The sequence below is a fragment of the Neolamprologus brichardi genome, chromosome 18 (genome assembly GCF_056152115.1).
Source record: "Neolamprologus brichardi isolate AB-2024 chromosome 18, ASM5615211v1, whole genome shotgun sequence".
NCBI lineage: Eukaryota > Metazoa > Chordata > Actinopteri > Cichliformes > Cichlidae > Neolamprologus > Neolamprologus brichardi.
Genome location: NC_142121.1, coordinates 4,024,732 through 4,047,832, shown reverse-complemented (window position 1 = coordinate 4,047,832; position 23,101 = coordinate 4,024,732). Strand labels below are relative to the sequence as shown.

General features: G+C 41.9%; 1 protein-coding gene across 1 annotated transcript in view; it reads right to left on the bottom strand.

Annotated features, from left to right (window-relative positions):
* Positions 1–23,101, bottom strand: part of kcnq3 (potassium voltage-gated channel, KQT-like subfamily, member 3) — a 118,112-nt gene that overhangs the window by 17,680 nt on the left and 77,331 nt on the right. Inside the window, exons 3-10 of the mRNA XM_087831232.1 lie at positions 9,796–9,886; positions 8,891–9,017; positions 7,569–7,741; positions 7,019–7,192; positions 6,240–6,350; positions 4,582–4,677; positions 4,360–4,454; positions 3,978–4,004 (exon numbers count right to left, since the gene is read on the bottom strand). Coding sequence (XP_087687358.1) covers positions 3,978–4,004; positions 4,360–4,454; positions 4,582–4,677; positions 6,240–6,350; positions 7,019–7,192; positions 7,569–7,741; positions 8,891–9,017; positions 9,796–9,886 — 894 coding nt within the window. The remainder of the gene's footprint in view (positions 1–3,977; positions 4,005–4,359; positions 4,455–4,581; positions 4,678–6,239; positions 6,351–7,018; positions 7,193–7,568; positions 7,742–8,890; positions 9,018–9,795; positions 9,887–23,101) is intronic.

The window sequence follows — 23,101 nt, the reverse complement described above, 5'->3', positions numbered from 1 at the left end:
AGTGTCCGACACATGTTCGTTTTTCATGTGTGAGGTTTTTCTGTTACCATTCTCTTGATCAGTCTCTGATACTTGTTTTTTATTAATCTACTGCGTCAATTAAATGTCTCTGAACACAAAACTCTTTACTTCCTTACTTTGTTGTTTACATTTGTTTGTCTCGTCACCCTCCCATATCCATTTCCTGTGTGAGCATTAAAGCTCTGCCTTTCCCGTTCGTTGTTGTTGTCATTCCCGTTTATTCCCTGTCTGTTTCTGAGTTTGATGGATTTATTGACCCTTTTCTTTTCGTGGACTTTGAGATTATTCAGGCTGATGGTAGAACTCAAAGATTTGCTTTGTGTTTGTTTCTGCTGCCTCTGGAATCAGTAAAGCTAAAGCTAAAGCTGCAGGCACAGTGCAGCTAATGTCAGCTGTCACAGGGCAAGAAAAAGAGTGCATCGTGGGACAGTCGTAAATACTTAAAGCACATGTGTACACTAGAGTTTTATATTTGTTATGTAAACATTTTAATAGTGAATATCTGACACTGATGAGTCCTTTGACTTAAACTAAAATTGTTAAAAAGGTTCTTTGTTCACATAGATGTCACATAAAAGATGTAGTTTACAGCTGAACTATGGTGGAGGAGAATCATGCATCTGCTGAAACTGATAGATATTTAAGTAAATGTACTTAGTTACTTCCAAGTGCTAACAAAAAAAGCAGTGTTCATGCAGACTGTGAGTTTCTGAGGTCTGAAGATGAAACTGACTTCACTCTGAAACACACACACAGATGGGATATAACTTTGTGTCAGTGTTGTATTAAAAAGGCCACACAGTAACACTGGAAACTCAGATAAAAAGGTCTAATATCTCTGCACACACACACACACACACACACTAAGTAGCTTATCGGCCTCTTGTCCGACATCGTCGCACTGTTGTAGTTTCTGGCCGCCGGCCACCTCTTCGCTCAGCGCAACAAGATAATGTCAGAGTGCTAATTTCCCAGCCGCTGATCCTAAAAGGCTCTTAAAACTCTTTTCACTCCGTTTGACTTCATCACTCAGCGTCTGCGCCCTCGTTTCTTTCCACTCTTGTTCTCCCTCCACATCTCCGTCTCATCTGAATTATGTCCCCGCTTAATACTACAAATAAAAGCAAAATGACTGTAATCGTTGTAATGCAACCCTCCGGTTCAGCCTGTAAAACAGACGCCATTAAGAACAGGTGACCCGACCTCTCTGCTCTGCTCTACCAGCCCGTGCATCAGAGCCGTTTCAGCTTTTAGCAGCAGTAACTTAATCCAGCGTGTTGGACACGGAGGCCGGGAGGCGTCGGAGCAGAACGCCGCGCTGTAATGAGCCTGTAACGCCACCTCTGCTGACCCGAGCTGATGCAATTGGCAGGTTTAGCAAGACTACAGCACATTTCATATAATGGCTCTGACATGTGTTTGTCAGCAGTGGAAGATGACATCAAAGAGCAAAGTTTTTCCTAAGTTTAAGAAATCAAACTTTTAGCTGATTATGTCCTCTAGATATGTGTGTGTGTATTCAACTCAAACTGGCTCTCATTTCCACTTCTGAACATTTTAATGCTAATGTATAAGTCCTAGCTAACATGTTGACTATATTAAGCACAATTACAAAAGTATAAACACAGTTAGACATCAACAGTGTTGGGAAGGTTACTTTTAAAATGTATTCCATTACAGAATACAGATTACATGCCCCAAAATGTATTCTGTAACGTATTCCGTTACATTACTCAATGACAGTAACGTATTCTGAATACTTTGGATTACTTAATATATTATCATGCTGTTTACAACTACATGAATGTACTATTGCTGTGATTTATTACTGTTACTGAAGGTCCGCGGCTCCGAACCGTAGTAAAGGGACCTCTGACTAATACGGTGGGTTCTGTGTCGGCTCGTAGCTGAAAACTAGCTTTACTTTGTTGTCTGGATCAACTTTGCTAGCAGAGACAGAGAGAGGCGTTGAAAGGCTGCTCCAACGGAACTTATTGTTTCGGAGGAAAACACGAACACGGTGTACAGTCGAGTCTTAATAGCTTACTTACAACTGGGCTCGTCAGGCTCTCTTCTTGGCTGCAGTGGTTATTATTATATTTACATGCTTCCAGCTCCCGTTTTTGCTCGATGACTGCTCGTACTTTTCCTTTTTCTCCCTCCCTCGCTCACAGACACATAACGTGTATGGCAGTCCATTCTCCCTGCAGCACGGACTACACTGCCTATGATGCTACATTCTTTAGAGCTATACCTGTAGCATTCTGCCTGTTAGCTTAGCACAACAACAACAACAAGGCCTCTCTCACCCAGGAAACACGCAGAGAGAGAGCGTCACCCTGTAACATTGCAACCGTAACGCTGCCGCCTGGAACAACAGAACGTAGCTGTCAAACAAAACCCAAACAGTCCTGACCCGCCACAATATGAAACAGGGAAGTACCGCCGTGTAATCCATTTATTTCAACAAAGTAACTGTATTCTAAATACCACCTTTTTAAACGGTAACTGTAACGGAATACAGTTACTCATATTTTGTATTTTAAATACGTAACGGCGGTACATGTATTCCGTTACTCCCCAACACTGGGCATCAATCACAGTGAACTTGGTCCCCCCCCCCCCTTTGGAGCCACCAGTCCTCGGGGGAAAGGTGTATCCCCTGGTCAGCCTTTCACTGACCGGTCAGCCTTTCACTGACCGGTCAGCCTTTCACTGACCGGTCAGCCTTTCACTGACCGGTCAGCCTTTCACTGACCGGTCAGTGAAAGGCTGACCGGTCAGTGAGAGGCTTCTGGAGGTTGCTGGCTGTCATTAGTTGAAGTTGCACACAGGGTGCTGCTTGGAAAACGTCCCTGTGATTGCTTTGGTTGCTAGCACTCAGCCATTGTTTGCATGAAAGCTGCAGACTTGTCTGCAAACACTCGCCAACGACTTGCTGATTGGTTAAACTCAAACAGACAATGTTCGCCTTCAAAGTAAAAGTTGTGAGTACTGCTACAACTACTTTGAAAAGTCACATTGCTGCATCTGCTTGTATTCTGCATGGAAGTGCACCAAAAACCAGAACTGCATGCAAAACACAAGCAGATGCAGCAACCAAAACAATCTCAAGGAAGTTTTTGGTGCAGCAGCCTTTGCAGCCAATTTCACCATCTTCCAGAAACCCAGTGACCAGAGGTTGATGGTGGTTGCAGAGTGGTCTCTATGCCTGCGTGACTGAGGCCTTGGGTAGGATCGAGTGCAAAGCAGGCGAGACCTTTTCACCTGTGCACTGGGTGATCTGTTTTTATACTGTGTCCATATGCAAACAACCAAGACCAAGGTGACTATGACTAACGGGTGAGCAGACAGGTGTCACTGACTTCACATGTGCTAATGCCACTCAGTCAGTCTGTGCTGCTTCCGTGTCTTTTGCAGGACTTTGATTAAATTACCTCATTACATCATTATATGTCGATAACCGCGGTGACACATCTCCTCCTCAAACCGAAAGCCTCAGTCAGAGTTTCACAACACTTTTTGATGTGGAGACTCATTAACGTCGCTCAGTAGGACGGAGAAAAATGAAAAGTCAAAGCCACAGACCTCTTCTGAGCCCCTAATTACAAGATCTAAACTGTCACTCATAATTGAAACACAACTAATGGACTCGCTAATAGGTTTCCACAGAAACCTCTCAGCTTAAATGTCATTAAAGCAGCTGATGTGGAGGCAGAGGGACGCGTGGGCGTTCAAAATTCATGCGTCCCGCGGCCATTAGCCCCGAGATTTATCCGACTGGTGAATTAATACAGGAAGCTATTTAAAGGCGCGCGGGGTGAGATATTCTAGGAAATGTTCATTAGTCTCTCCAGCATGTGGGGCTAATTAAAGCCCCGTCAGAAAGCATTTACTTTAGGCACAGCTCTGTGTGACTAACTGTGTCTCTGCATGGACACCAAACGGTAACCTACCTCGCCATGACCTCCAAGGTGTCCTTCCTGTGGGCGGGGAGAGAGGAAAGGATCAAAACCAGGTATTTGCATGTAACGTAGGATTTAAATATCCTTTGACAAAGACTAAAAGTCAGAAGAGGATTACCAAAGCACAACGAGTGCATTTTTCTTGGTTGATGTTCCAGAATAGTGCAAACTGCTGATTCGTCTTTTATGTTTAATCTTTAATGAAAATTTTAATTTGAGTTTTTTTGCTTCTTACTCAAAGAAATTAAGAGTAAAACTCTGCAGGTCAATCAACTTAGTGTTAAATCTGCAGATCCAAACAAAAAACAACATATTTTATGTTGTTTACAAACTTAAGGTAACTTAAAAGTAACTTATGTTTAGTGGTACTCACCTGAAACAGGGAAGAGAGATGACCGTTTCGTAAAACCTCCATGTGGCAATAAGGTCTTCCCTGATTGGATTGGTGGAATAATATCTCCAGGCAGACTTGAGATGGGAAGACAGGAGATCAACCAGAAGTTATAACAGCGCTCAGCTTAACTGAGTCCAGAAACATAGAAAGTCTCAGCTGGACCACGCAGAAAGATGTAGATGCCGTCGGGTAGCGTCTCACCTGGATGAGGCCTGCAGCCGGATGTCTGCGCTTCTCAAAGTGCTTCTGTCTGTGCTGCTCCTGGACCTTCAGAGCCAGGCCCGAGCCCAGAATACCCTGCAGCCATAAAAACAGAAAACACGTCGCTCAGTGCTCCTGTCGTGCTGCGGGACGCCAGTGCCGAGCAAAATGTTAACGCCTCGCCTTTATCTTGGTGAGGGTTAGCAAAAGGTCACAGCTTGGCTCAAAAGTCCTCCTTTGTCTGCATCGACCAACGCGAGCAGATGTTTTACACATACATGCAAACACATGACCTCCTGGTCATTAAGGAGGTGCAGGGCGGTGCTCTGCTAGCTGTATCCATGGGACTGATCACAGCTGATAACCTTCAGTGGGAACATGTTTTACCCACATGTTCGCTGATGCTTCCAGAATGTGGAGGCTCGGGTTCGAGTCCCACTGAGACCTGCTTTCACTTGGTCGAGTGTCGGTAAACTGTGGGTGTAAATAAGGCTCTTTATTAACCCTTTAAAACCTACCATAGAACCAAGTCCACCAGAGCTTATAGTATATGTTTACATGCTGTGGAGCCATTTTTGGGAGCATTTCAAGTTGCTATACATCAATACAACTGTTATAGCCTAAATTTTAATAATATGTCTGCATTAAGTGCATAGTAATTACATAAATTGCAAAAAAGTTCAATAAACTACAAAAAAATTGAAAATCGTTTTTTGTTTTTTTAACATATATTTCTAGTTAGAGAAATTTAAGAGGCTTATCCCTCAAAACTGTAAATACAAAAAAGTTGCACAAAATAGTTTCCCACCACAGGAAATTTATTTTGAGTGTCTTCATAGTTTTATTTTTGAAATACACCAATTTTTATACACTGCAGGAAAAACGAAAATAAATATTATAGTGCAAATCAAAAAGCAGCATATGCATCAAAATAAACTATTTCCAGCAGTGCAATATGAGTCCTAAGCATCCCAGAAACCACACAGAAAGTCATGAAGTCAAACATAACTTTTAAAAACACCAGTATAGGCTCATGAGACTATATGGTAAAAAACTACATTTCCGCGAAAATGACATCACTTCCGGTTTCGGGCAGGTAATGGCGGACATGCGATAGTTCGCGCTTACGTCTATTCCAACGTAGGAAGTGTTACAAACAGCTGATCGGATCGGCAAAGCGTGTTTCTGGAATATTATGTTTTTGTTGCTGCAAGTGCTTTTTATGCAGTTTTTGCAAAGCTATATGTGGAAGGAAACTGTGACCGAGGACAAGCTGATGGCATAAGATGTAAGTACAACTCCTCCGGTTTCATATGCAAAAAAAATTATTGCGCTAGCTCACGTGGTTGCAGAGCTACCGGGATTTAAAAATAGTTGCGCAAAACAGAGCGTGCTGCTCTGACCGGTTTTAAAGGGTTAACAATAACCCTGCACAGTAAGAAGTTAGAGAGTGACACATCATAACCCGGGACCAGAGGACGCCTGGTGTATAAACGAGTGACACCAGTGGTTGATATCACGGCACTAACTGATGCTGGATGACAACTGACTGTTTTCTGATACTGAAATAAGCAGGACAGATTTCCTAACATGAGAATGTATTGATTGATTTATTCGGACTTAAACGAAACCCTGCACCATCAGCAGAGCGCACTCACTGCAGGCAAAGCGAAGAAGGACACTCCGATCAGAGCGAAGGTGCCGGCTAGCAGCCTCCCAGCCCAGGTCTTTGGGGTTTTGTCCCCGTAGCCGATGGTGGTCAGTGTGATCTGAAAAACACGAGGAAGATAAATCTTTTAAATTAAATCACTAAAATTCGACACAACAGCCTTGGCGTCCTCGTTTTAGCAGTAATGTTTCCGTGGAGACTCGTCTCTCTCTGTGACCTTCATATCGATCCGTTAAAGGGCTCTTCAGTGTTTCCCAGGGTCAGAGGGTCGCCCTGAAAAGCAGGCGGTGACAGTGGAACATCTTGTTGAAGGACATTCTGGCGGCGCAGATGCTCGCTGTCACGGAGCGTGAACTTTTGGCCTCTCTGGTTGAAGGACGGTCGCTTTAATGAGGCATCGGTGCTTCCCTTGCCAGAGGCTCTCATTAAAGCTCAGAGCTCTGCGAGCTTTCAAACGGGATTCACCGGAAACCCTCCGGCTTTCCACCGGCACATTACTAGAAACTAAAACCTGATTCTTTTCCTGTCCTCTTGGCAGAAATCCCAGATTTGATTTAAAGCCAAAATATTAGCAGTTGATGATTTGGCCTGGCACCATCTGTCCACCGAGCTGCAGCCAAACCTACTCTCACCTCGAAGCTGCCAGAATCATTTCCAGACAAATAATTTGCAGAATTCAAGACAGGATTTTTTGTTTCCAGCAACAAAATTTCAACAATATGCACGTTAGTCGTAAACTTGGAGCTTCTTTTTTTTAAATGCACGTACCAGCCCCCACCAAAGCGCATCAGCGTAGGTGTCAAAGTCCTGCTCTTTGGGCTGGGCCGTGGGGTTCTCCTGGTCAGACATGCTCACAGAGGCGTCGTCCTTTTCCACCAGGTAGACAAGGAAGGATGCCAAGATGAGAGACAGGAAGCCGATGTACCAGGCTGTGATCAGCTCCTGCAGAAAACAGGAAAATATTTGAAAGAAGCTGATTTTTATTTTATTTTAAATCCAACAAAAGACTAATTCATTATTTACACATTCACAGCTGAGCAGCAGATTCCAGGTCTGAGAAATGAAGCCAACAGCCGCAGTTCCTCTAATGTCCACTTGAGGCTGCCTTCAAAACTGAGTCACTTCCTGCAGACTCCCATAAACTTTCTAATCGCTTCCAGTTTAGTTTCTTTACATCTTCACCACACTTTACTCGATACTTCAAGCACTTTCAGTCGTCTCCGTCCAGAGAAGTGCACATTTCCATAATTATATTTTCCAGCAACTTCCTTTAAAATGCTCACACGTCAGCAGGAAGTGTGCTCGGGTCCACGCCTACCTTACTGTGGGCGTAGATGGCGGAGCCCAGCAGCTTCCACGTCCCTCCTCTCCGGTCCATGCGCAGCATCCGCAGGATCTGCAGGAAGCGCAGGCTGCGCAGGGACGTGGCCAGCACATTTCCCTGGTTACGCACCGCCACCACCGGCACCGAGGCAATCAGCACGAAGATGTCTGAGGCGAAAACACAGCAGACAAAACCTCGAGTAAAAGACTGTCGGGGAAAAGCTTTCTTCACACGGTTAATGAGACTGACCCGACACGCTGATTCAGTCGTGTTTGTGGGACGACGAGTTCCTAACAAGAGCCGAACATAAAGACGCCGATGAGACGCTCCTAATACGTTTAATGGTTTTAACACACAAGGAGGATTAATGTGGATGCTTCCTCCTTCAAAGTGCCGCACAGGACATTATATTAGCTGTAACATATTTGGAGGGTATTATTAACATATTCCCTGTGTGCACCGTGTTACTGCACACAGACTCACTCGGTAACCACTCGATGGTTATTACACCAAGCTGGATGGTTGAACAGAGGAGCCGTCTAAAGCTTTTAGAGCCTGGATCAGATTTTAAAGGTTGGTGACTTTAAAAAAAAGCCTTTCATGGCATCACAAGCTGTAATTTTGTCCTGGAAAACTATTTCTGTGTTTATAGGTCAAGGCAGCTGCAGGAAATCGAAAACTCATCATCATCATCCAAAAGCAGTTTTCCCAAAACTGCAGAGAAGTCTGCAAAATAGTGAGACTCGCTTCATCTTCATCTGCAGAGCTGCTGTCATTAAAACCAGAAAACGTAAAAGAAAAAGCTTTGCAGAAAAACACATTATGACAGAGCACATCTTGCTGCTATGTAAAGATTTACGTCACAGTAGCTGCGTCCACCTTTACACTCTGTACGGTCTAACTGAAACACTCCTGCAGATCTCACTGAAAGTCGAAGTTGACATTTACAGGTGCCAGAAAATGACGGAAACAAACTCTACGTTATTAATTTCAGGGGTGAGGAACTCCAGGTCTCGAGGCCCTGCAGGTTTTAGATGTGTCCTTGATCCAACACAGCTGATCTAAATGGCTAAATTACTTCCACAACATGTCCTGAAGTTCTCCAGAGGCCTGCTAATGAAGGGTGAGATCTAAAACCTGCAGGACACACTTAGGCTTGGAGTTTCCTGCCTCTGATTTACTTGTATCCGAAACCTCCTGTAGACGTGTCGTAAGCCTTCCTTACTGACGAGCTCCCAGTAACACATCGTTCACCAAACAGGATGTTCAGCAGCAGATTTCCGTGTTTAATGCTCAGAAACCTTTAATGACCTTACCTAAAATGCACAGGGGTTTGCGAGCGAACTTCAGCCTGCCCCTCCATCCTTTATAGCGACAGCAGCAACCGGCCGCCCAGATCCTCAGCGCGAACTCGGCTCCAAAGATGAAGATGGCGAACGTCTCCTGCACAAGGTCAAAAACCCATTCACAGCTCGCTCAGATACGAGCTGCATGCTACATCAATAACGATTCAAATTCAGTGAAATCTTTCAGTTTTACTGCCTCTTGTTTGTTGTTACATCCTGTTTTGGACCCACTCCACGTCTGCTCTCTCGGTCGTGGAGCAACAAACGAGATTAAAAAGAGAGAAAATTTAATATTTGAAGTGTTGTTTTGTCCAAATAAGCTCTGATTTGTTCAGAAGGGCAAACTGAAACTGTCCAGGTGGGAATGATTTCAACCAAAAATTGGATTTCAATTTTATTTTGTACATTTTTCCTTCGGACGCTTCATTTTTGGAGATTTTCTTGTAAATTTTCTGGCAGTTCTTTTATTAAATCAACATTTTCCTGCTTTAATCTAATATATTTATTATTTTGTACTTTTTAAAAAAATGTCCTCTAACCATTTGTTGATTTACTCACTCATGTTTTACAGCTGCTCATTACTATCAGTCCTATTTCAGTCCTTTTAATGTTTGTGTATCTGCATTTTACACTATTCATTTTTTAAAACAGTGAAGTATTTATATCAGCTGAGTTTAGTTTATTTAAATGTGAGATACAAGTACCAGATTTTATGCTCCAGCCCTCTGCGACCCCTGAATTTGACATTTTTTTAAAGGTCAAATTTGCTGATTTGAGTGAAACATGCGTCTGATGATGCACATTAAAAAAGCTTCTGTTTAGTGGAACAATATAAAAAAACTGATACAAACATAAATGAAGAAATGAAATCTCACCAGTATGACCAGCCAGTGTGCCGACACGTTCTCGTGTTCCTTGAATGTGGTCAGTATGGCCAGAATCAAACAGCCCAGAACGATTAAAAACCTGCAGACACACAAGAGGAAAAACATTCAGTTACAATAATGCACGACACTCATGTGCAGGACGCACAAACACTACAGAGTGCAGGAAGAAAACTGCACAGTCCTACTGTCACCACTAGAGGGGGCTACATCTCCCTTTAATTTATGCACATGAGGCGCAGAAGGAGAACTAAAAACAAATGTTTTTCTTAAATTATTTAGATTTAACAGGTAAACGAGTCACATGAACATGAGTTAATTATACAGAAGGTTGACTGTATTAGTTGCAGGGGGGGGTAAATTATATTATAATGTGCTTATATCACATTTACTCAAACCTGCAGGAGTAACTGCAGGATAAAGACTAAAAAAAACCCAACAAAAACATCCTCATTAAATTTGTTGTCATGAATCTGTGGTTGCACACGACGAGAGAAGAACTGACTGAACCTTTAGGACACATCAAGTCTTCAGGGGGAACGAGACACATCTGAACACAAACTAAAACTTAAAGCTGTAACTGGAACGAAGACGTAAAGATGGAAATCACAAGGCAATGAAAATATAAAGTCAAACGGAGAATATTTGATGTTTTAACACATCTAAACCGAGACCACTACGATTAAAAAGCAGGAACACTGGAGGTCTGGAACTGCTTACTGTAACATGAAGTCTAAAAGTGAAAAAACATACAGTCTTATTTAGAATAGAATAGAATAGAATTCAACTTTATTGTCATTGCACACGTCACAGGTACAAGGCAACGAAATGCAGTTTGCATCCATCCAGAAGTGCTTTAGCCATGATATAGATATATTACAAATATATATTAGCAATAATATAGATATGTGAGTATATTACAGAAATGGGTCTATTATGGTATGTTATAATGTACACGTATGAAGTATGTTATGAATATGCTATAACTATAAGTATGTACAGGCTATGAACAGGATATAAATATGAAAAACTATACAGAAATGTGAACTCTGCAGGTTATAAACAGTTGTAGATTAAAAATTACTGTATTGTACAGAATGATTATTTACACAGAATTATACAGTAGTGTTTAGCAATGTGACATAAACATACAGAAAGCACGCTGCAGTGATCAGCCAACAGTGTAGATACTAAACAAACATTTTATTAGGACACATCAGATTTTTTTGTTTATTCCTGTTTTCATTTGACTGCATGCACAGTTTCATTTAAATGAGGCTAAATTACAGCACATATCTAGCAAAATTCATTTCTTTCCGTTCCGCCTTTTTAATTGAACCGGGCAGGAGCGTTCATCCTGCTGCTCGTGCTGATCGGTTTAACGTCAGCGAATGTACTGCAGGCTCTCGGTTGCATAATGAATGTGTGCCTGGCAGATGAGTCGTTCAGAACTGGCTGAGTTGAGACTAATCTCCACCGAGCAGGCCCGCTAACCACACAGCATCAGAAAAACAGCAGAATTTTCCTTTAAACTAAACAAATTGTGAGATAATTGTGAAGCCAGCAGGCTCACTGACAACCTCCCACTGCTACGGTGAAATCTGCACACGGCGCTTTAAAAAAAGGGTTTGGTTTGGAAAAAATATTGCCGTTAATTTCAATGGACAAACCAACAAAGTCAGTTTAAGTCACCTGTATTTATGCAGCACATTTGAAAACTATAGGAGCTGATCTAAAGGACATTACATTAAAATATAATAACTACAAAAGCATAAGTGAAGCAGCACAATTAAAGGAGACCTATTCTGCTCAGTCCAGCTCCAGAAAGATAGCTTAGCTCCTCTGCCTTTAAGAAAAATGTCCTCTGATTGGCTGCCCCTAAACAACACATTGGAACAGCAGGTTGGTGGGACTTCTGTGCCTGAGATGCCCATATTAGGCATATCCCCTCTCTATGACATCATACAGCACCAGAAGTAGAAAAAACTGAGCGAAGCTGAGTTTTTAGAGCCGGCTCCAGTCTGAGCTGTTGGCTCATGGGGATTTCCTTTACACACCCTGACCTGATACGATAATATCGTACAATAATAACTGTTTAATATGAACAGCCAAGAACAGGATAAACAATATGAGAGCAGAGTTCGACATGATGCTGGATTTAAGAGCCTGGGGGCAGCGCCGCAGACAGATCAGCCAGTTTTGGTTTTAAGGTGGAAACGACAATTAATTAAACAAATTCAAGCGTATTTATCATGACGCCAGTTAGCATGCTAACAGGTGGCATCAATTTTCAATGCCCTTAAGCAAAGCACTCAGTCAGCAGCATCCAGGGTGATAAATCACCTCTCGGACCTGTAGTGTAATAAGTAAAGCGAGGCTGTTATCACATTTGTTCACCTTGTGCTGGAGTACGCGCTGGCTGGTGGTCACATGATTATTAAAAATACAGCTTTGCAGCAGCATCATTGATCATCGTCAGTAAAGACCCCAGCCTGGTCCTGCATGCAAACACTAATGCAGATTTTTATTCACTCATGTGATTGTTATGTTGAACCTGTGAGTCAGCAGGATGTGAGTCACCATTAGAGAGCTGAACACTTCAACATGCACAGTAAATGAGTAACAGCTGACTGTAAACAGCTGCACAGAGGTCACCAAGTGATGTTTACATGATGGTGTTAAAAGGTCTGACTCTTTGTGAACTCTAAACAAGCTGCATGAATCAATTACTGCAGTGGAAACAGCAAAATCATAGCCTGAAGTAATCCCTATGAATCAATAAACAAATAAGCAATAACAATAAGAATAAAACAATAGAAAAAAGGACAAAATTACATAAAAGACTTGTATGTCTTGGTTAATGATTGCTACCCCTGAAACTGAATGAACCCCCCCCCCCCAAAAAAAACAAACAAACAAACAAACAAACAATATAAATTACACTTTAAAAACAAAAACGTACTATCCACAAACATCCACAATAGGAGTCACCAGTGCCCTCGATTAGTCACCAGTAACATTAAAGTTAGAAAACAGAGGAAATGGAGCAAAGCCTTCTCAGCTGTGGTACATGGGCCACTGCCAGGAGGGAAACTTACCAGCTGCAGTAATCTGACTTTAAATATCAGGAAGCTTCATGAAAGCCAGAGGACGAAGTACAGAGAGTACAGAGTGTATAAAACAGCAGCTGGTTTGGTTTTCTGGAGCAAGAAATGAACAAACTGAGATAAGAAGGTGACGAGCTAGGCTATCAGCTAACGCTAGCTAGCTAATTAGCAAGCTACACTACGAACCAAGATGGTGAGCAACAAACACAAAAACAAACAGAGCTGCTAAGTCACAACAGGTTGATCACCAAAACTTCTTTGGCATATTATTGACAGGTAACTGTTCTAAAAACACCAAATGTGACTCAGAGGTGCAGTAGTTTAAATTAGCAGAGGTGAGGCCTAAAACCAAGAAGGTGACGAGCTAGGCTATCAGCTAATGCTAGCTAGCTAATTAGCAAGCTACACTACAAACTAAGATGGTGAGCAACAAACACAAAAACAAACAGAGCTGCTAAGTCACAACAGGTTGATCACCAAAGCTTCTTTGGCATATTATTGACAGGTAACTGTTCTAAAAACACCAAATGTGACTCAGAGGTGGAGTAGTTTAAATTAGCAGAGGTGAGGCCTAAAACCAAGGCAGGGAAAAACAAGATACCAGCATCTGATCAAGTCGCAACAGTAGAGGAGAGTATCTTCTACTGTGGAGTATGACTGGATGCAACAGAAACACACTGGGCTGTCAATCAAAGGAGCCACACCCTTAACAGAAATGCATCACCACCTGTACAGGTGTTAAACTGTCCATAGAGTCTAATCTGTTTTTGCAGCAGGCTGGGACATTTTAACATTGGAGTCTATGGGGAATGACTCACATTTGGAGGACAGAGTAACAGAAGTATTTTAGTGTTTGAGGCTTCATATTCCAGCCTCTGAACAACAGAATAAAGGCCCAAAATCAATTCATTTTTTTTTATATAGCACCAAATCACAACAACAAATCAATTCAAGGCGCTTAATATTGTAAGACCCCAAGATAATACAGACAAACCTCAGCAATCATAGGACCTCCTATGAGTACAAACTTAACAATGGGAAGGAAAAACTCTTTTTACAGGAAGAAACCTCCAACAGAACCAGGCTCAGGGAGGGGCGGGGCCATCTGCTGCGACTGGTTGGAGGTGAGGGGGAGGGAGGCACAAAGACAGGCAGGGGTGAAGGTGGGTCAGTGGATGAAATAGAGCCCCCTGTGCAGTAAAAAACATCAAACACATTCAGCTAACTGGAGGAAATTTAGTAATTATAAGAGTTAAATCCTCCTTCATTTGTGTGACTAATGACACGAACGCTAAATACATCAGGATGAGCTTTAAAACAGGAAAGAAAAACTCTCTTTGCAGTTCAGTAGCTCCTGTTTCAGCCTTAATAAAAACATATTAGTTGTCCTCTATAATAAAATGAGAGCATAAACTATTTATTGTCATTTCCACTTGATGAATCCCCTAATTCTCATTCTGTGCCCTACCACCTAAATATTCAGTTTTCCACGGTCTAATGCTGCATTTTAAAAAGCTCGTACGGCTACTCGTACACTTATATTTAGCTTCCAGAGCTCAAATTAATTGGATGCACACGTACAAATGGCTATTTAAATGCTCCTGTAGAGTCGAGCACACTGTGGCTGGTTTCCAGGTAGACTGGAGTTAACCGCCCAGCTATGATATACGACCCCGAACTGCGCTGAGCAAACTCAGCCGCAGGAAGGCAGCCAATTAACATTTATCCAGAGCGCCCATTACTCGCCACCATCAGCTCTGCAAAAGATTATTTTGTTCTTTCTCAGCCCGGGTGTGATGGGGTCATTTCAAAGCAACTCATCCAAGAGCTTCACAGCAGCCACGGGACAGATCCACTGATAACAAGAACCTCTGGAACATGTTATCATTTGCATAATTCGTCCAAATAAAGGCTTCTTGGTTTTTAACTTACTGTAGCCTAATCAAATCAAGTATTTACTGCAGTATTTCATCAGGGTCATTGATGTAAAATGGTTCAAATCTAAAAATAAGTGCAGGAAAGAAGCTTCGAGGCAGACGAAGATGAAGCAGCTCAACTGACAGATAAGTCGGGTTAACTCGATGTTGCACAAAAATGGTTGAAAATGAGATTAAAGGAAACTGTATCCGTTTTTCTGTGGGGTTAAATTGTTAGTGAATTTGTTTGGCCACTGCAGAGTTAATTAACTGGTAAGACTAGTATCTCGAGGAAGATATGGATTTGGATATTTGGGGGAGGGATCCTTTACTGTACATGTTTACATAAATGTAGGCGTGGAGCTCAAAAAGCCATCGATTGCTCCACCGTTTAGATTCTTTCCCAGTCCTCCACCCTTCCATTCCTGAGTCTTGAATCATTCATGGCCTCTTGTGTTGCCATTAGCCGGTGTCGACAACTCGGAGAAGTTTCTGAAGTGCTTCGCAATCATAACAGCATCAATATTTCACAGCCAAACAGCCTGAAGAGCTTTATCGAATTGACCTGGAAGAAATGGTAAATGGCCTGTATTTGTATAGCGCTTTACTGGTCCCTAAGGACCCCAAAGCGCTTTACATATCCAGTCATCCACCCATTCACACACTGGTGATGGCAGCTACATTGTAGCCACAGCCACCCTGGGGCGCACTGACAGAGGCGAGGCTGCCGGACACTGGCGCCACCGGGCCCTCTGACCACCACCAGTGATAGTTGAGCGCTTGCACATGTGGCTGTCACACGTTTCTCCGACTCTTCACAGCGTTTCCTTCCTGCATTCCTGTCCTCTGAATTAAACTGGAGCGTTTCTCCTCAAAGTTATCCAGAGGACAGAGATAATCCTGGAGCGAGCGCAACCAGATCGATGTTAACGCGATATGATCCGACAGATACAGATCTGCAACACAACCGGCTTCCTATTCGTCTTCAAATAGTTTGTTCAATAAGGCACACAGAGCGCCGTCGATGCCCATTAGAGGCGACATGTCGAGTGGAGCCGGGCGGAAATCAAACAGTCCGACTGAATCCGCAGGTAAAAAGTCCGCCAAAGAAGACGTGACAGGTTCGGGAGTGACCACATGGCTTTGACGGGTTTAACAAGAGTCCAGGTCTTGAGTTGGGCAAGAGCTAAACAGATAAATCAATAGAAGAGACACAGTCTTTACCATTTCAATCATCCACAGCTCCACACAGACAGAAAGTCCAGCTCAAGTGAATGAAATGAGTCCAGTCTAGTCCATCGATATCCACACCAGGTGGCTTCCTCAGGAGGTCTGACCCATAACAACAGACTTTGAAATACCAGATTTTTATCCTGCTTTCTGATGTTCCAGTGAGAGTAGTGGCAAAAGTAAGCATCTAGCTATAAAGTCCTGTTTCTGGGACAGCCAGCAGTGTTTCCACAGGAGGAAGTGACATAAATACACCCTGAGGTGACACCAACACCTCCAGCCTCACTATTAGTCTGTGTGTATGAGGTGAGGTGGTGTAACGCTCCTGGAAGCTCCATTTGCTTCCTGTTGGACAAATCAGTGAAGCATGCCGTCCAATCTGTGCTGTGATTGGCAATCAAGAGTTTCCTGATAGAGAAAACTTTCCATCCATTTTCTTTGTGATAAGGTCACGAGTGACTGATGAGAGGGGACTGGACCTGGTGGCTCTGCAGGAATCGGTAAAATGATGGAGATTAACACTAAGAAGAGTCACTTTTGAGAAAATGGTCTGGTGGCTGGAACAGCTTATAGAGCGTTTGACATATGCGATAAATAAAGTGTCAGAATCAAACAATGACCCAACTAAAGGAGTAGAGTACAGCTACAAGGTAAAATCCTTTAGTTTTAAAGCTCAAAAAAGCCACTTCAGATACTGAAATGTGTCCAAAAGTAAAAGGATGGATAGTTATACTCCAATCATACAAAATGCCTTCAGTTCCCTTCAGTTTTGTGACTAAAATTGAAACAGCTAAAACCTAAAGTTCAGATTTAATTCGTTTATCTGTTTATGTGGACGAATGGTTTACTGTTATTAGAGGTTATGTGGCAGGTTATGAGGTCATCCCACCTAAACTCCACTCTCTCCGTTAATCCACCTTCCCTGTGTCGGCCCGGCGGATCCTCAGCTATGCCCGGTGCTGACACCACCCCTGAGGTTTCCTAACATCCAATTTGCCAACGAGATTCAATAAAGAGTGCCGACGACGCAATTCTGGCAGTTAATTTGCTCAGTAATATGCAAACACTGGTGGGAAAGGACAGCAGCAGGACTGGCGGTAATGACTGCAGTCACAAGGACGAGATGAGAGGATCTGTGGGAAGACGTCTGCAAACAGTCGAACATCATTGACGTGCTGCTATAGAGCGGAGCGAGCGTGGTGTTCACTGCTGGCTGACAGCTGCAGTTCTTTGACTCACTTAAATGTTACGGGGAGTTTTAGGACTTCAATATCTGTAACTTCTGTTTTGGAAATGAAATTTTACAAAACTGAAAAAACAAGTTACTCTTACTAAGAAGAGGCACTTTTGAGAAAATGGTCTAGTGACAGCTTATAGAGCGTTTGACATATGCGATAAATAAAGTGTCACAAGGCCAGAATCAAACAATGACCCAACTAAAGGAGTAGAGTACAGCTACAAGGTAAAATCCTTTAGTTTTAAAGCTCAAAAAAGCCACTGCAGATACTGAAATGTGTCGGATGGATAGTTATACTCCAATCATACAAAATGCCTTCAGTTCACTTCAGTTTTGGGTGAGTTTATTATTAGACACTCACTTCAGTTCAGATTGATCAGATTTGATTTATCAAACAGTTAAATTATCCAATCATCCATTTTCTGAACCAGTTCAGTCACAGACGCTGGAGCCGATCCCACTTGTGATCCTGTGAGCAGACATGAGCTGTTTGAACCCAACACCCTCCAGCTGGTTGGGCCCTGGTTTTGAAGCCAGGTAAATTAATTAGAGTAAACTAATGAAGACAACTGTTACATTAAAGCTGTGGCCTGTTTTGTTGTTGTCCGTGATGTGTTTCATGATCATATATTGTATGTATTGTACGCTGTACGAGTAAATGGAAGACCTGCATACATGATAACCAGATTATCTGTATAACGTCAATAAAGCACGTGATGAAGTCACAGTTAAGTTAAAATTTTGAGTTAATAACCTGAAACTTTGACTTACAAATGGATTTTGTTTTCCAGAGCAGGTTTTCATAGAGATTAGCTAACCTCATCCAGTCACATGCTTTGTATTTGGTTTGTTAGCTAGCTTTTCATTTATCTGTATTGTCAGGCTAGCTAGTGTTAGCTAACATTAGCCAGAAGAAATACAGCTCAGGGTTTCATCCAAAAAGCGATCTCTTGATGAACTGAACATCATGCTAATGCTGATCATAGCTTTTCACTGAGGGTCAAATTTCCATTTTATCAGATACACATTAGTCAATTAGCCAGCTAGCTAAGCTGTTAGCTTGGCTAGCTGGCTAATTTCCATTTTAATTTTAATTTCCATTTTATCATTTTAATTTCCATTTTATCAGATACACTTTAGTAGATAAAGCTAACAGCTTAGCTAGCTGGCTAACTTTAGCTTTTCTCTACTTCCTGTGACATGTCTGTCAGGCTTTTTCTGTACAACGAGTCTGTTTATGGATGCTAGTGATCAGTAGACGCCACTTTGGAGATGATGTTGATTTTGAATTACAACAGTAATGGAAATATGGGTTGAATTTAAACAGAAAGTCTCACATTCTTTCTCACACCCGAGTCCATTACACAGAGATGAGTCCACTGGCTGTTGTCTGAGGGTCTAATCTTTGAAAACATTAAGTGCATGTTTAGTCTAATCTTTAACTGTTTATTTTACAGAAAAGTGTGATTTGGGTTTCTCACTGTGTATTCGGAATAATACCCAACAATTTACTGATGAAGTAACTGATCAATCGGGTCACTTCCTGTCTTTATCATCTACAAAGACATCTTCTCCTCCTACCTTCACCATTGGTTAGAGCACTGGGCTTCACCTTTATTCATGACTTTGGAAAATGCATTCGGCCCTTATTGATTCATCTGGGAAGCATGCTGAAATATGGATTAATTTTCCTGAATGCTCCGTCTCCCAGGAGACTCCCTGCTGACCTCAACACTGCTTCTCAAAGCTGACAGAAGGTGAGATTTACAGGCATTTGCAGCGATCCTGACAGAAAACCATGTTGGGAGTGATGGCTTTCACCTCCAGCACCTCCCCCTTTCCCTCCATCCTCCCCCACCGAGGACGGCCCAGCAGCTGGAGACAGGAAAAAGATATCCAGGCCGTCATTTGGGATTTGCTGATCAGGCAGAACCCGGTGTTTCACTGGGGAAATCCTGACCCCTGGATGTACTGGCGCATGGTGTGTATCTGTGCATGTGTGTGTGTGCTTGGGTGCTCCCACGTATAACCGCAGCAATGTGACAGCTGATGGCTTTGTTGACGTTCAAACATGTTGATGTGGATCTTGCTGTGCTGCTAAGCTGCACATCAAATATGATCAACAACTTGACTTTCACCAGCTATGTTAGCTAAAAGCTCTGGGAATTTGTATCCAACGAGGACGGTATTATCCCTCTGCTGTAACGGTTACCACAGCTGAAATGTATTTAATTACATATAAAAGACTTTGCAGGTAAGACTTTTTCCAAGTAAAAGAAGAAGAAGAAGAAAACTCCATCACTAAGAAAATACAACAACCATAAAGGGACATTAGTGTTGGTCAAGGTCAGATTTGTTCCCATGATCCCCCTTGCTGACATTTACTGTAGTTTTCCCTGAGGGCCAAATTATTTGGCCAGACAGCTTCATGAGAATAAACCATGGACAGATTAGTAGATGGACTGGTACTTCTAGTCTTATTTACCCAATCACTCGATGGATGAATCAGGGTTCAGATTTCTTATCTTCAGTATTTTCAGTTTCACTACAGATTGGACAGTAGCTGGACGGTGTTTCTACACAAGTTTGTCGCTTCCAGTCAAACTAGGGCCACAGCAATATTTTAGCAATCAAAGCAATCACAAGGAAGTTTCTGCCAACCACCTGGTGAAATTTATCCCTAGTGACAAATGGCTGCCAGTGGGGTCAATGACCAGTCTGTAGATCTGCACGACTAAAGTCCCACTGCACGAGTAGGACTTTAGTCTTTAGTCTCTAGGCCCGTGTGCCTGGGCTTTATTATCACCATGACTGTCACACATCCAAAATCATGCACAAGTTAACATTAACATTGTTAGTAGTCACGTACCTGCAATACCTTAACATAACTAAAAGTCTTTTAGCGACTACTGATATCACCATTAGTAAAAACCAAATTTAAAAACCATGTTTAAACATTGTCGTGTTAGCTTCACTTTTCAGATCTGGGAGTTCTGATCAACTTTTACAGTATTTGTGGATAAAACTTCCTTCCTTTGGCTGGTGCTTTTATTAGCTTACCTGCTGACAAATTGAGCTAAAACTCAACGTATTAGCTAGCAGGCTAACCTTAGCATGTGTACCTTTTATTGCTACCAAAAGCACACATAAGCCTTATCTAAAGCCTCATGAGTGATTGTTTTTTAGGCCTTTATGTAGAGTTTGTGCTGTGTTAAAGGCCTATTATTTGTTGATGACCATTAATAAATGACCATTAGGTAGTGTCTAAGCTAATGTTAGCTAGCATTTAGTTACTGTAAAAACAAAGAGGTCTTCAGTCACCGACTCAATCACAGGCCCGGTTTGACTTTTCTGATTCATTTACTTTGTGTGTTTACTCACTCCCTGATTGAGCAAACAAAATGAGATAATTAGTCAAACTAATCAGATTCATTTAAGCTAATTATGGAACATTTTTTAATTAGCTTAAAAAAAGCCACAGCAGCAAACCCACATCAGAGAGTCTCCTAAAGCAGCCGAGGAGTCAATGAGCTGCAGAGATGATGCTGATTACTCAGGAAAACATCTACCTGCTGGATGCATCACACTCAAGTCGAGTGCTGACTTTGAGTTTCTCTCTGTCCTTGTGAAGCGCCAATCAAATCGACTCGTACAGTCCCACCATGAAGTCCTCAGTGGCCTCACGGGACTGAATTCAGAGGTTGCACGAGATAAATGGAGCTCTGTTTTAATCTCTCCTTCTGTGTCTGCTTGATAAAGATTTATGAGTGTTCAATGATTTGAACAAGGACATCATTCATCCTAAAAATAGATCACACTCCTTATGTTGAGCTTGGTTTTCATCTCGGGGGATCTGATAGGTCAGACTGTCACTTTATCATCTCTACAAGCTAAGTCACATTAGCTGGTAGAGATGATAAGTAAGGTCAACCTTTGAGTGTTTTGCAACCTGTAGTTCACTCATTTCAGTGACTTAAAACTCCTGTGATCTGTGCTTATTTTACAGTAAAAAATATAAGTTAACTGAGGCTGCTGATGATGAGGAGACAAGAGGGGGAAGCAGGAAGATGAGAAACACCTGAAAGTCAGAAATTTGATAAGGTAGAGTATCTCAACTTTGAGACAACAGAAGCCAGCTGGAGTTAAGAAATGTGGAGTTAAAATGTGTATATTTTAAATGCATTGGTTACATCAAAACTGGATTGTTTGACCTTTGACCTTTAGATGCAGATGTACAGGCAGGTCTTGTCCTGGTGGGGGGACTCATCTATGTTTTGTGGAAGAGTACATATGTTAGCACCTTAATCCTGTTGGTCATTGGAAAAAAAAAATCCAGATCCCAAAGTAACTCAAAGTAACTCTGAGCTAATGACCTTCTATTGATCTATGACATCTATGAGTGGTCTCAATCACTAGTTTTAGCTCTAATTGATTATAGTGCAATTTTTTAAAATTCTGGTCACATTTAAAGAAGAAAGAAAGAGAAAAAAACAGTAGTAGTGAAAAACAAGCAGCGCCAGGAGACGTCTGGAAACTACAAAAACAGTCTGTGCACTGGGAGGAACACGGGCGTGCTCACAGGAGGGGGGTTGCTAATTAGACACTGGGGAGATTATTTCAACACAGGTAAACCCAGTGAAGGCAGGACAGACAATTACAAAGGAGGAAAAACTGATCGGGAATAACAAAACGGAAAAAATGAAATTACTTTAAATGCAAACTCAAACCACGAGACTATAATAACTTCAGACATATTCAGTTGTTTTGTTTTTATTTTTGGTTGTTTAAAAAACAAACTTCATGTTGGAGGTATCGCTACAGCCGGCTGGATGAGGGGTAAACAAATAAGTCTGAGACTTCATCCTGAAAAAGTCTAAAACGAACTGCAGATGCAGTTTAGTGTTAACAAAACACGAAGCTACTTCAGTCAAAACAAAGTTATTATTAACATAAGCAAGAATTTATATTTGGTAATACGGCTCCGAGGTCTGCAGGCTGAAACAGAGGTAAAGGTGGGTTGCAAAGTGGCTGCAGATGACCAAACGTAGGCAGGATAAAGCTACTTTCTTTTAAAGAAAAGTTAGAAAAGTCCAGACAAGCCTGCAGCGCCGTGAAAAAACTCGTGTTGAAGGAAAACAGAGAAAAATAAAAACAAAACTCGACTGGAAGCTTTATGGATCGGCAGTTCGTTTGGTCGTCACAACCTCCAAACTAGTGATTTATGTTCCTGTACATGAACCTTTATTTTTCACCCGTCTGGTCTCAGATACACTAATCTGTCTCCAATATTGCAAAATGAATATTTTCCACTTTCAATGGGTGAAAAAAACTCCACATTTGGAGGGTGAAGGTCGGGTGGAGTTAATAATTTTCCAGTGAAACAGTTTTGACTCCTGCACCCGACAAATTTCTGCTTCATTTGGTATCTTTAACATTTTTATTAATTTAAAACAAGTTTTAAAAGATCGCGGGTTGTTGTTAAAATCCAACGAACGAATCTGTGCCTTCATTAAAAAAACGTGACAGTTGATGTCACACGAACAAATGATTTCTTTTCATGGCTATTTCGTGTTTTTGCTAATTGACCATACTGATTAATGAAACATTTCACCCGATCTCTGCGACTCCTCACAGAGGGTTTTATTTTTTAAACCCTGATAGATTTAGCCGAATACCAGCTGACTGTCACTTTCGAGCTCTCTCCATCGACTTCAGCCCCATCACTCGTCTTTCAGCTTCTTTACTGGTTATTCCAGTCTCCAGTGTATTTGGCTACCAAAGGAAGGTGAAGGTTTATTATTCTTTCT